This window comes from Lepidochelys kempii, chromosome 4, assembly GCF_965140265.1.
Source record: "Lepidochelys kempii isolate rLepKem1 chromosome 4, rLepKem1.hap2, whole genome shotgun sequence".
In the NCBI taxonomy this organism is placed as follows: Eukaryota; Metazoa; Chordata; order Testudines; family Cheloniidae; genus Lepidochelys; species Lepidochelys kempii.
The window spans coordinates 27,390,001-27,405,152 of record NC_133259.1 but is presented as its reverse complement, the minus strand read 5'-3'; the positions used below and the strand labels follow the sequence as shown (position 1 = coordinate 27,405,152).

The following is a 15,152-nucleotide window of genomic DNA, read 5'->3' as shown; positions in this document are numbered from 1 at the left end:
GCTGCTTTACGGCACACAAACTTGCCAGTGTAGACGGGGCCTAAGACTAAAATCCAACTTGACAAACTAGAGTCTTTTGTCCAAAGACGTTTTCTCACCATGGTCACTCTTGCAACATGGCTGGCCAGTCCTTAGCCAGGATCCAATATAGAGCCCAAAGTGCTTGGTTTCTTTGTCTTCTCAGATGAAGGATGACAAATTGGCTTTTTGCCTCAGTTTATATTTTGCCAAAGTGTATTGACCCTGTTTCAAAAGGCAGAAAGGCTTCTTATAGGTGCAGTCTCCATCCCCTGTTGAGATTAAGTGATCAGCTTCCCCCCCCACTTGCTTGTCTGATGGCTTTGTTTTACCTTGCATGTAAATATGCTTTTCATTGTATTAGGTCACACCTTGCTTAATTTACATTGGAGGCACAGTCAAGGCTGTGAAACAACATTCCTTTGTCTAGGACAGGCTGAATTCATGCTCATGCTACAGCTCGCTTCATCGGATGCATGCTGTGGAGGGTGCGGAGGATCTTTTTATACACACAAACCATGAAAAAATAGGTGTTTACCACTACAAAAGGTTTTCTCTCCCCCCACCCCACTCTCCTGCTGGTGGTAGCTTGTCTGGGGTGATCGCTCTCCTTACAATGTGTATGATAATCAAGGTGGGCCATTGTAAGGAGAGTGATCACTTTAGATAAGCTATTACCAGCAGGAGAGTGGGGTAGGGGGACAGAAAACCTTTTGTAGTGGTAAACACCCATTTTTTCATGGTTTGTGTATATAAAAAGATCTTCTGTACTTTCCACAGTATGCATCCGATGAAGTGAGCTGTAGGTCATGAAAGCTTATGCTCAAATAAATGGGTTAGTCTCTAAGGTGCCACAAGTACTCCTTTTCTTTTTGCGAATACAGACTAACACGGCTGTTACTCTGAAACCTCGCAGTATTTTATATTACAGATGTGTAAATTGAAACCATTTAAAAGGAATATTTTTCATTTTACATTTAAAACTTAGGGATTTTCGCATGTGTAACACCTGTTGTTGAAGGGGATTGGCAAATAAAAATACACAATTTTCTTCATTCTTTGAAGCTACTAAATAAATTGTTATAATAGCCAGGATTATTTTGTATCATGGTGAGAAATGTATACACTGGTAGTAGCTTTTTCATTTACACCAATTTGATTAAAACATTATCTGCATTTTAATTAATGAATGTAAAGCTGTATTTGCAAGCTAAAGTTTTGATTAAGCAAAAATACTCTCTGCCTAAAAATTTGTTGTTTTCACAGCATAGCAAAATGGTCGGTTAAAATTGTTTAATGCTTAAATTCCAGGTTAGGGTCATTAACATTTTCAGAATTTTTTTCATTAACAAGTCTATTCATCCTTGGCAATCAGCAGGTTTTTTCATAATTATGAATGTGTGTTATTTTATTTTGATGTATTACAGGTACAAAGGCATGAATTATTTAGAGATCTGAAACAAGTTAGAAGTGTGGGTTTGCGATGAATATTTCATGATGAGCATGTGACGGTAGAAATGCAGAGGCCTTCTCTTATTAAAAACTTTTTAATTGAGTGTGAGAAAAAATGAAAAATTACTTATATTGCCTTTTGCTTCCAAGAAAGAGTGGAGAATTTGATAGACTTGTCAGACTGATTTATAAACATATCTTTTACAGAGTTCTTATATATAGTTTTTGTGCTGAAAAATATCAATTTTTAATGTTTCTCCTAGTTTTTTATGCTTTGTCTTGTTTGCAGTATGACTGTATAATTTTTCTAATTTTTAACAGGTTGTCTGAAAGAAAGAGGGATTCTTTGCTGCAGTTAAATAAGGTTAAAGTAGAAGTTAATGAAAGCTATGAGAGTATTGCAGCAAGATGCAACAGTGCAGAGACATTGCCTCAGTACTTTAAAATTTGATATTAGATATATTTTAATTGAAAGAAATTTGTTCCAGTATGACTATTATCATTTTGCCTTAACAAGTTCCTAGCTTCATTAGTCAAGTTTCATGATGGATGAGTAGTCCTAAAATACAGCAGGTCACCCAATATTTGTCCAGGGCAGGGCAGGAACGAAAGGGTCACACTTGCTGTTGCACAGAATAAATCAAAATGCATCTGCCCTCCTTCTCTTTTAAAGGCAGAGATATGACTCACTTATGGTGTAGGTGCGCGAGCTCCATTGTCATCCAAGCATCCACAATATTAAAGATGAAAGCAGCTGGGACCCAAATTGTAGTATGCTGTGAGCCTCAATTTGGCAGTCCCTGAAATACTGGCTTATCACTAATGTGTTTTATATGGATGTTTTCTGGATGCCTAGTATTAACAAATTAGTATTCAATCTATGTATATTTTTTAACTTCCTAAATAATAAAGTGTAAAAAGTTAGTATTTCTGTCTTATTTTTCTTAGTTAGATCGATTCAAGGAACCACCTGCATATGGACCTATGTGTGATATCCTGTGGTCAGATCCCCTAGAGGACTTTGGAAATGAGAAGACTCAGGAACATTTTACTCACAACACAGTTAGGGGGTGTTCATACTTCTACAGGTAGGGTCACTTTATTAATTAATGATTCTCTACCAACTAGATGAACTACTTGGAATCATGGATGTTATGTGCTTGCTTGCAATCTGCATCATTCTTCTCATCATAATAGTGTGTGTATGGGAGTGGGGCCTATATTGTTTCATGGGCTTTGTTTTATTTTCAGTTCTTTGTTTGCCATTGTTGAATTGCTCTACAATTTCTGGAAATAATGTTGACTTTTTAATTCAAGAAGTTTTAAGGTAGGTTTGAATGAGGAATGTTGGTTATTGAAAGATCTCACCATCCACTGTGCTGAAATGATAGTGAAGAGTTGATACGAAACACATGTGGCTCCTAAACTTAAGACTTTATACTAGGAATCTGACATAGTTGTGATAATTTGAGTTTAGGACTAAATACTTTGCTGGTTTGGTCAGCTTCTGAGCTGAGCAAATAATTTAATCAATGAATCTTTCTGCTCTATATCTATAAGCAATTATGATTTTTCTCAAATATTTTGCAAACTTTTAAAACTGTCAATTTGATTGTGAACAGTTCTCTGTGAGAAACTCATGATATGAGTGTTGGTTAGTTGTGGTTGGTCAGATACAGTACAGAATATTATTTTTCTTCCTTGGCCAAATGAGTGCACCAGCACTTCTGGTGCACTTGTCCATGGTTTTGAATTTAAATTTTGATTTCTGTGCATACAGCTTTGAAATTGGCTTTCCAGGAATGTTCATGCCAGTAAAACTTAAGTGTGCAACTATTCCTGGAAGGTGACTGCAAAAGGGGTACAAATGCAGCCAAAAGCCAGTACATTTGAAAATCAGAGTGAATATTTGAAGAAAAATATTTTCAGTGTTTTCCCAGCTCTAATCCTCCTATTCCCTTCTCGGAGAGTTCTTCTTTCCTGTCCTTACACAAGGGGGGGGTGTCTTTTTCCCCACTCCTAGCCTGTTTGAGGTGGCCAGTGGACTCTTTTTCTCTCCCCTTATGAAGAGAAGGGTGCCTTGTTAGGGGTTCTGTCTCCATTTCCCTTTCCATGGTGTGTAATGGGCCTCAAAAGTACCACATCTTCTGTCAGAGCAGGTGCTTTGCTAACTATATATTTGTTCTCAGCATCAGACCCTATGGCATGGAGTATTCTTGGAAGCATTTTTCTACCGAAAATAGTCTAAAGAAATGCTTCGGAGATTGTCCTGTTGAAACTTTCAAGACCCTGTACTTTAAGCCCCTGGGTAATCCATGGTATTTGGGTCTTTGTTTTCTGTCATGTCACCAATGCCTTGACCACTGGGCTTCGATTCTGAGAACTCCCTTTTTGTGGAACTCTCATGTTGTGCTCCAGTAGCATTAATTCTCTAGGAGCAGCTTAGAACAGGAATATATCAGAGTGACAAAACTTGGCAGAAGGAGAAAGTGATAGTGTGAATGGTGTATTTCATTAAAATTTTACCAGGAGATGGGTGGGATTTCCTTACTCAGATGACTGTTAATTGAAATGAAAGGTTCCATATCCTGGCTGATCAGTTCCACTTCATCCCAGGATTAGCAGTGTCCAAGCTTGGGCTTTCTGAAGAAGCTCAATGGGAGTTTGGCACTCAGTTTCCATAGGTTCCTTTGAAAACCCTTTTTCAAACATAATTCCCATCTGACAGCTGTGCAGTGAATTGGTAGCCTCAGTCCATATCTAAAAGCCACAGCCAGGATCCTTTGGGGCACTTTTAGCAAAGAGGTGAAAGATGGACTGCACCATGGAAACTAAATTCCAATCCCGCCCAGTGTGTAACCCTAGAGCAAGGGTGGACCAGTATCAGAAAGGTTGAACTGCTGCTGCCCTTGCTGTTCTGGTTCTGTGGTTAACTGATGCTGCAGTCTTCACGTCTCTATAAATTCTGACACTACCCACAACTACTAAATTCACATGGATGTCTTGCTTTTAGAGAGGATCAGCCCAAATGCAGATGGGGCTGGGTCTTTTGGGGGCTTTTTGTTCTGTGTTTGATTTGTGCTTAACACAACAGGGTCTTAGTCCGTGACTTGGACTCCTTGGCACTACTGCAATACAAAAGGAATAATAATAATTCCCATGTGACCTGTGATGGTTCCTGGGGATACCCAGGGTTGTGAGGCACCTCGCCAGCTCCTGCCCTTAGCATGAGGAAACCTTGTCTGTGCCTGTCAGGGTCATCTCTCGGACTCCACCACAACAAAACCACACCCCTCCAGGCCTAATCAAGCTCTACTCTCTCTTCACAGGTACCAGCAGGCATACTCCAACTCTTGAGCTCTCTGAGCTTCCCTCTGCAGTGTCCTGCCCCGATCTATTGGATACTCACAGAATTACCAGACCTGCTGTTCCCAAATGAAGTGTATACCACATCTTACTGGTTACACCTTAGCCCACAGCAATTAGATTTCTTTATAGAGAAAGCAAATATAAGTTTATTTAACAAAGAACAGAGATTCAAATTATAGCAAGCACAGCTATTGGAAACAAAGGGTTACACATAAAATAAAACCATAATGTGCATACTAGAGCCTAAACTTAACTAAGAGGACATTATGCTATAAGAATAAAAGCTCACCTAAAATCCTTCCAGGATATTACAACCAGGTTTGGCTGAGATCTTCAATTCATGAAGCAACCCCACTGTCCGCTTACTTCCTAGGTGAAAGATGCAGAGTTTGTCTCTGTCTCTACAGTTATAATCCAAAAATCCCTTCTCATGACTTATAAACAGGATAACAACCCTCCCCCCTCTCCTCTAGTTGATTTTTCCTGTGTGCTTCTTTCTTGTTTTTTACAATCTCTTGATTAACATTCAGCTCAGACTCTAGACAGGCTTCCATTGCGAAGCAGACAGTACGCACATGACCAGACAAAGAGGGATAGGCATTTCTTCCCTCCTGCCTGACAGGAGTAGGTAGATCATCTTATGGATCATCTTATCATCTGCCTTAACTCATAGACCTTAAGAACATGATTTTCAGTGTATATACATAACTCATGTACATCAATATTGATATATATTATCAATATATACATTTCATAATGATTATGATGACCAGTGTGACACAGGCTTTCATTAGAGACCTTACATGACACTTTGTGGTGAATTAGTATGTAAATACCAGACTCTCACACACCGATCCTCTTATGCACCCCTGTGCTCTCTGCAAATTGGCACCAAGAGGTCCCTGGGTCACACTGACCTTTTTAAACAATTGTGAAATGTTACTCCATGTGATTAAGGGAGATGTCACGCAGACTAACAGCCTACAGTTTTCACTTTTTCTTTCAGATCAAAGTTTCTCAGATTTGATGTAAAATTTCTCCCCTAGGATAAGATGTAGATATTGTGACAAGGTTGGGCCAGATGGCTACAGGAGAGTAATAGAAGGCAGATATATTATCCCCAGGTTAAGTGGGTCCCTTTTCCTTGGGTAAGGTAACAAGGAAGATTCCAGAACAATCGGGAATCTTCTGGAGACAATTAAGACAGACAGGCTGATTGGCTGCAGGTGCTCTAATCAAAAAGCTGCTAGAATCAATTAAGGCAGGCTAATCAGGGCACCTGGGTTTGAAAAAGGAGCTCACTTCAGTTTGTGATGCGCGTGTAAGGAGCTGGGAGCAAGAGGCACTACGAGCTGAGAGTGAGAACACATACTGTTGGAGGACTGAGGAGTACAAGCATTATCAGACACCAGGAGAAAGGTCCTATGGGGGGATAAAGAAGATGTTGGGAGGAGGCCATGGGGAAGTAGCCCAGGGATTTGTAGCTGTCGCAAAGCTGTTCCAGGAGGCACTCTAGACCGCTGCATTCCACAGGGCCCTGGGCTGGAACCCGGAGTAGAGGGTGGGCCCGGGTTCCCCCCAAACCTCCCAACTCCTGGTCAGACACAGGAGAAGTTGACCTGGACTGTGGGTTCACGAAAACAGCCAAACTGAGGGCTGCTGTGAAGCTCCAAGGCGAGCAAATCCGCCAATAAGCGAAGACCCTCCAAAGTAGAGGAGGAACTTTGTCACAATATTGATATATATTTTTAAAAATTTCAGTAAGGTCTTAGTCCTATTGTTTGAAGAAAGAAAAATAGTACCAATTGGGAAGATAACTTTCAACATGTTATAAGAGCAATTCTTTAATTTTCTTTGTTGGTTATGAATTTCTTCTTAGGACTCAGCCTACTTCATGCTGAACGTTTCCATCCCCCAGCCTTGTTAGGAACATACAAGTTGCTGTAGAAGAACACACCTAGGCCCTGGCTACTCTGATATCCTGGCACCAACAATGCTAAATGTTCTAAGCGGTGGTGAAAATTACTAATACGGTGCCTAATTGTGCAGTACTATACAGTGGAAAGGAAACTTCTTCTCAACACAAGCAGGTGTCATCTGTATCCAAGTTAGTGTAATGGTAGTTGCCATTCCTGTAACTTTGTCACAAGCATTTAATTCTTTTTTGATATTTACTAAGCCTGGTGATAACCTCTGGCAGTAAATTCCTTATGAAAGTTACGGGCTGTGTCAAATTTTACCTGCGTTTTGTTGCAGCTCTCCAAGAAGAAGTGAGAATCTCTCCAAAACACCAACTTCACAGTTAGAAAAACATAGTTTTAGATTCTGTAGTCACTACCTCAAGACTCACAGGTTCATATTTCAGAAGAGTCTGTACCCTTCAGTTATGTCTATGCTGCAGCTGGGAGCGAGCCTCCCAGCCCAGGTAGACAGACTCATGCTGTCTCGACTCAAGTTAGCATGCTAAAAATATAGTGTGAATGTTGCAGCTTCAGCAAAGATTTGAGCTAGCCGCTAGAGCTCAAAGCCCAGGGTCAGGTGGGCTTGAGACCAAATTGCTGCCCACACCACAACGGTCACACTGCTATTTTTAGCCGAGCTACTATGAGTTTGTCTGCCTGAGTTGGGAAGCTTGCTCTGAGCCACAGTGTAGGCATATCCTTCTAGGTCCCTTTCTAAACCTCTTTGGGTGTTTGAAGAATGTGACTGTGTTCTAGTGCTCAGTATCAGTTTTTAACAGGACTAGTTTTCTGGATTCCTCATTGTAAATCTAGTTTATACAAAAGTTTCACTTTGACTGCAAAGGCCAGGGATGGAAATTGAACAATAAAGGTCAAGAAGAATTCAAAGACATGTGTGAGCCCAATAATTTCTTCTAGGTTATTAAGAAATGTTCGTTGATGATAGGAAATAATATTGTAAGAAATTCACATTTATTTAGACATATTTGTTATAATGGCAATTTCAATTGACCTTTCTGTGATTTAAGATTATTTCCCACAGTGAAATAACATGAGATAGGTGACCTTAGCAATTAATGTAGCTTTATAGCCCAGTAAATCTACTATATTCAGCCAAACGTTGCGCACTTATCAAGCCTTTAGTCATCTTAGGAAATGATTTCAATGCGCATGAAAAAGTTGAAAGAGATAAATTTACAGTAGCCTAATAATCTTTCTTTCCACATTTATTAAGTGGACAAATTGTTATGGCCCACTGAATTTAAAACTGCTCAACGTTTTCCTTTAGAAAATCTCAAGTGTAAAAGATCTTAAAATCACTCCAGCCAACATTGTCAAACGACGGTATCTGTAACTCAGGACTTAAATCCACTTATGTGGAAATAGGCAAAATTGAGATGACTTTTTTCAGAGTTGCTGAGCACCTGCAGCTCCCTCTTTAAAGGGGACGTTTAATAAATATTTTGCATACAACAGATTTTCGTATGTTGGTTAATGTATGGTTTTTAGAAACTGTGGATACATGAATGGAAAGTAGCTACTGTGACATTGTAGCCACAAATACAGAAAGCCCTTGAATATTAAATATGTTGCATTTTGCATCTTTTAACGATCTCTTCTTCCTTCTCCAAATAACAGCTACTAATGTGATTTATTTTCTTCTGTGCCTTCTAAACTTTCAGCATATATGTCTTCTTCAGTCCTTGTCAAGTTAGCTAATGTCAGCTCAAGAGAAATCAAAGTACTGATTTAATGAGGTGTTACCTATGCAGACTAAAATTTATTCAAGTATTATTTTTAAAAATTAATAAGTCATGGCCAGATTTCACCACCCTTACTCACACTGATAGTACCTCACTCTGAATAGTACGAAGTAAAAATGACAGAATCTGGCCTTAGCGTCAATATTAGAGTTCCCAGTTTATATGAAAGCCTGGTATTCTATGTTTGTATATCTTTTTTGTACCTCTCAGTCAGTGACAAAATTTACATAATGCAATCCAACATTAATATTGATGAACTGATGCTGTTTGGAAACATATACCTCAATTGTCCCTATGGGAGAAGAACAATTTCCTGTTTATTTAGCAAAATATTACTTTGGTTGGTTGGTTTTTTTGGTTTTGTTTTGTTTTGTTTTTTTACCGTGTATGTATAGTCAGTTCTGTTGATGGTCCATCACATTTCCTATCTCATGCATAATTACAATACCACTCTCAAGTGCAACTCTGGGAGAGCTTATCTATTCACATGCTTCTGCATAGGAAAGATTGGAAATATGGAAAGAGACCACCCTGGCTTACCCAGGAGATTTTCAATGGTCTGAAACTCAAAAAAGAGCCTTACAAAAAGTGGAAAATAGGAGAAATTACAAAGGGTGAATATAAACAAATAACTCAAGTATGTAGGGACAAAATTAGAAAGGCCAAGGCACAAAACGAAATTAAATTACTAGAGACATAAAGGGTAACAAGAAAACATTCTATAAATACATTAGAAGCAAGAGGAGAAGACTTGCTTCTGTTATCATTCCCGGAATAATAACAGAAAATGTGGAAATGGCAGAAGTGCTAAATGATTTTTTTTGTTTCAATTTTCACCCAAAAGGTTAGTAGCTATTGAACATCGAGCATAGTGAATGCCAGTGAAAATGAGGTAGGATCAAAGGCTAAAGTAGGGAAAGAACAAGTTAAAAATTACTTAGATAAGTTAGGTTTCAGAGTAGCAGCCATGTTAGTCTGTATTTGCCAAAAGAAAAGGAGGACTTGTGGCATCTTAGAGACTAACAAATTTATTTGAGCATAAGCTTTCGTGAGCTACAGCTCACTTCATCGGATGCATTCAGTGGAAAATACAGTGGGGAGATTTATATACATAGAGAATATGAAACAATGGGTGTTACCATACACACTGTAACCAGAGTGATCACTTAAAGTGAGCTATTACCAGCAGGAGAGCGGGTCGGGGGGGACCTTTTGTAGTGATAATCAAGGTGGGCCATTTCCAGCAGTTAACAAGAACATCTGAGGAACAGTGGCGCGGGGGGGAATAAATATGGGGAAATAGTTTTATTTTGTGTAGTGACACATCCACTCCCAGTCTCTATTCAAGCCTAAGTTAATTGTATCCAGTTTGCAAATTAATTCCAATTCAGCAGTCTCTCGTTGGAGTCTGTTTTTAAAGTTTTTTTGTTGAAGTATTGCCACTTTTAGGTCTGTAATCGAGTGACCAGAGAGATTGAAGTGTTCTCCAACTGGTTTTTGAATGTTATAATTCTTGATGTCTGATTTGTGTCCATTTATTCTTTTACGTAGAGACTGTCCAGTTTGACCAATGTACATGGCAGAGGGGCATTGCTGGCACATGATGGCATATATCACAATGTGCAGGTGAATGAGCCTCTGATAGCGTGGCTGATGTGATTAGGCCCTATGATGGTGTCCCTTGAATAGATATGTCAACACAGTTGGCAACGGGCTTTGTTGGAAGGATAGGTTCCTGGTTCTGTTGTGTGGTGTGTGGTTGCTGGTGAGTATTTGCTTCTGGTTGGGGGGCTGTCTGTAGGCAAGGACTGGCCTGTCTCCCAAGATCTGTGAGAGTGATGGGTCCTCCTTCAGGATAGGTTGTAGATCCTTGATGATGCGTTGGAGAGGTTTCAGTTGGGGGTTGAACGTGATGGCTAGTGGCGTTCCGTTATTTTCTTTGTTGGGCCTGTCCTGTAGTAGGTGACTTCTGGGTACTTTTCTGGCTCTGTCAGTCTGTTTCTTCACTTCAGCAGATGGGTATTGTAGTTGTAAGAATGCTCGATAGAGATCTTTTAGGTGTTTGTCTCTGTCTGAGGGGTTGGAGCAAATGCGGTTGTATCTTAGAGCTTTGCTGTAGACAATGGATCGTGTGGCGTGTTCTGGATGAAAGCTGGAGCCGTATAGGTAGGAATAGCGGTCAGTAGGTTTCCAGTATAGGGTGGTGTTTATGTGACCATCGCTTATTAGTGGAAGTGGATCTTTTTTGTGGACTGGTCTAGGCTGAGGTTGATGGTGGGATGGAAATTGTTGAAATCATGGTGGAATTCCTCAAGAGCTTCTTTTCCATGGGTCCAGATGATGAAGATGTCATCAATGTAGCGCAAGTAGAGTAGGGGCATTAGGGGACGAGAGCTGAGGAAGCGTTGTTAGATAAGTTAGATGTCTTCCAGTCATCAGGGCCTGATGAAATGCATCCTAGAATACTCAAGGAGCTGACTGAGGCGATCTCTTTGCCATTAGCAATTATCCTCAAAAAGTCATGGGAAGATGTGGGAGATTCCAGAGGACTGAAGAAGAGTGAATATAGTGCCAATCTATAAAAAAGGGAAATAAACTGATTGGTCTTGATTGTTCTTAACTTCAGTACCTGGAAAGATAATGGAGCAAATAATTAAGCAACCAATTTGCAAACACCTAGAAGATAATAAGGTGATAAGTAACACTCAGCATGGATTTGTCAAGAACAAGTCATATCAAACGAACCTACTAGCTTTCTTTGAGAGGGTAAGAAGCCTTGTGGATGGGGGGAAGTGGTAGATGTGGTATATCTTGACTTTAGTAAAGTTTTTGGTACTCTCTCGCATAACCTTCTCATAAACAAACTAGGAAAATACAACCTAGATGGAGGTACTATATGGTGGGTGCATAACTGGTTGGAAAACCATTCCCAGAAATAGTTATCAGTGGTGCACAGTCAACCTGGAAGGGTATATCGAGTAGGGTCCCACAGGGATCAATTGTGGGTCCAGTTCTGTTCAATAACTTCATTGGTGTTTTAGATAATGGCATAGAGAGTACACTTATAAAGTTTGAAGACGATACCAAGATGGGAGGGATTGCATGTGCTCTGGAGGATAGGATTAAAGTTCAAAATGATCTGGACAAACCGGAGAAATGATCTCCTGTAAACAGGATGAAATTCAATAAGGACAAAGTCAAAGTACTCCATTTAGGAAGGTACAATCAGTTGTACACATACAAAATGGGAAATGATTGCCTAGGAAGGGGTACTGCAGAGTATTGGGAGTCATAGTAGACCACAATCTAAATATGAGTGAATAGTGTAACACTGTTGCAAAAGAAGCAAACATCATTCTAGGATGTATTAGCAGGAGTGTTGTAAGCAAGACACAAGAAGTAATTCTTCTGCTCTACTCTGCACTGATAAGGTCTCAACTGGAGTACAGTAACTCCCCACTTAACGTCCTCTTGCTTAACGTTGTTTCAATCTTACGTCCCTGCTCAATTACAGAACATGCTCCCTTTAAAGTTGTGCAGTGCTTCACTATAAGTTGTTTGGCTGCCTGCTTTGTCCACAGCTGGCAGCCCCCCTATCAGTGCCCCTACAGCCCCCCTCCAGCGCCTCCCGCCCACTGGCAGACTCTGCAAATCAGCGCCCTCCCTCTCCTCCCCCCGCCCCCTGCCCATGGCAATCAGCTAGGTTGCGGCATTCAGGAGGGAGGAGCAAGGACAGAGCTCCCCCTCCCTTCCCCGGGCAGGCTCCCCCTTCCTTCCTGCCTCCCGAATGCCGCAAACCAGCTGATAGCCATGGAAAGGAGGCAGGGGAGGGAGGGAGGAGGCTGCGCACTGCATCCTTGCTCCTCCCTCCCTCCCTGCCTCCTGCCCCTTGACATGGCATGCAGCCTCCCCCCTCCCTCCCCTGCCTCCTGCCCGCGGCAATCAGCTGTCTTGCAGCATTCAAGAGGAAGGGGAGGGAGGGGGAGCCTGTGCGCCATGTCCTCGCTCCTCCCCCCTCCCTCCTGAATGCCGCAAGCCAGCTGATTGCCGTGGGCAGGAGGCAGGGGAGGGAGGGCGGAGGAGTGAGGATGCTGCTTGCGGAGTAAAGGGGGAGTGGGAGGGAAGAAGAGGCGGGTTAAGGGTGGGGGCTTGGGGGAAAAGGTGGATGGATGGGGAGAGGGTTGAGCCCCCCGCCCCGGTGCTTGCAGAGTAGGGGAAGCTGCTGGTGCTGCTGTACAATATGCTTCTCCTAGCCTACAGCACCTTCAGCCTCCTTGCCTGCCTCATTGTCTCCAGTGCCAGTGGGCTGTGCCTGTGTGGGGTAAGGCAGGGGCACCTCCCAACTATAGTACTGTACTGTATGGCCAAAAAAAAATTCCCTAGACCCTAACCCCCCTATTTACATTCATTCTTATGGGGAAATTGCATTCACTTAACATCGTTTCACTTAGTCGCATTTTTCAGGAACATAACTACAAGGTTAAGTGAGGAGTTACTGTATTGTGTCCAGTTTTGATTGCCATATTTCAGGAAAGATGTGGACAAATTGGAGAAAGTCCAGAGAAGACCAACAAAAATGATTAAAGGTCTAGAAAACGTGACCTGTGAGGGAAGATTGAAAAAAATGGGTTTGTTTAGTCTGGAGAAGAGAAGACTGAGAGGGGAGATAACAGCTTTCAAGTACATAAAATGTTCATACAGGAGAAGGGAGAAAAATCGTTCTCCTTAACCTCTGAGGATAGGACAAGAAGCACTGGACTTAAATTGCCGTGAGGGTGGTTTAGGGTGGACATTTGGAAAAACTTCCTGTCAGGGTGGTTAAGCACTGGAATAAATGGCCTAGGGAGGTTGTGGAATCTCCGTCATTGGGGTTTTTTAAGAGCAGGTTGGACAAACACCTGTCAGGGATGGTCTAGATAATACTTAGTCCTGCCATGAGTACAGGTACTGGATTAGATGACCTCTCGAGGTCCTTCCAGTTCTATAATACTGTGATTCTCTAGGAAAATATGTTGTTGTTCCTGTTTCTTGAGAGTGACTCATGTAGTTAAATTGTCTTGAAGATGCCACTTGACTTTTGCATCTCGAAGGAAGTGGTACCAAGAGATGCAGCAGATAAGTAGGATTAGGGAATTTTTAGAACAATTCAAACATTTCTCATTCTGGTCTACACTGGCATTGCATTCCAGTATCGTTTACTGGATGGGAATAGAATTTAAAGGATTTTTTTTTCTCTCATCACATTCATACAAAGCCACTGAGAGTGTGCGTGGTCTTAGCTGTGAAAATTGCCACTGAATCCTTGCCCAGCTTGTTTAATTGCCTTTGTGCCAGCGGTCTGGCACAGAGTACTGGGAGCTCTGTTGCACTATGGTGTTTAATAAGCAGTGTCCCATCCCATGTAAAATATATCAAGTGTTTCCTATTGCAAGTATATATGCGTGCAAGTTTAAAATTCACTTTATGTGAGTCTTGCCATGTAAGACTCGTTTACTTAATGATTGTGGAAGAGTGCACAAAGGGGGTCTAGGCCTGGGCCAACAGAAGTCATTTAGAATTTGAACAAATGCTCAGGGATTTCCTTCTCTTCTCCCCCTGCCCCAGCGTTCATTGACCTCTACCTCCTAATTGTTTGGTAATTATTACTGTTTAATATTTGTACTCCAGTAATGCATAGAGGCCATTAATGTGTGTATAGTTCTCTCTATTAATGTGAGTATAGCTGCTCTTTTAAAAATTGCTTTCTCATTCATATGCTGCAAGGAACTTTAAGTTTAAAAATCAGTCAGAGAATTCTGAAATATTCCAGAGAGATTTGAGCAAATCAGTTTGAGTATTTTAATGTAAACTGTCTAGCTGAAGTTGTTACCATGACACTAAGCTACCTGAGTTGTCTTTCAAGGTAAACATAACTGGGTAAATACCTGCCAGATGGCCGAGCTAAGGAGGTCATTAATAACTTCTGTGGTTATTCTACTATGACAACAGCTTGTGTAACTTCCAGATAAATCCATTTTAAAAGGATACCTTGGTTGATTGTCATCTCCTCTTCTGTGCCCCCTGTAACTCGTAAGTGCTAATATATCACAATCCTGATATAATTAATACCTTTCAGTATCTGGGAGCCAGATTCTCTTGGCTGGTTAAGTTATGCCTGGCACATGACAAGGATGCGGGGGGAAGATAGCTTTACTCCACCTGGTTTTAGAGCCAGCTGGGGCCTTCAATTTGGGCCTGGTTGAAATCTGCTCTAAATTATGCCTGGTTGCCAGCGGTTCCCGTAAGCCATGACAGTGTCTGGATATTACAAGGACATAAGAATGTATGATTAAACCCCATATGCTGGGTGGGAGAGTCTGAAAGAGTCTGACATAGGAGCTGCTACTGTTATGTATTTTGGTGGTATCTAAGGGCTTGAACCAGGACTGAGGACCCATTGTGCTAGGCAAAAAATAGAACAGAAGATGGTCCCTGGCCAGAAGATGCCCATCCCCATAGTACATATGTTTGAATGAACAGAAACTTTTGTAAGTCCAATATCCTTTTACAATAGTTTATATTTAAACGATATTAAATGATAATGAATATT

General features: G+C 41.1%; 1 protein-coding gene across 3 annotated transcripts in view; it reads left to right on the top strand.

Annotated features, from left to right (window-relative positions):
- Window positions 1–15,152, top strand: part of PPP3CA (protein phosphatase 3 catalytic subunit alpha) — a 334,427-nt gene that overhangs the window by 255,475 nt on the left and 63,800 nt on the right. For all 3 annotated transcript variants that reach the window (XM_073340795.1, XM_073340794.1, XM_073340796.1), the window contains one exon: window positions 2,419–2,558. In XM_073340795.1, coding sequence (XP_073196896.1) covers window positions 2,419–2,558 — 140 coding nt within the window. The remainder of the gene's footprint in view (window positions 1–2,418; window positions 2,559–15,152) is intronic.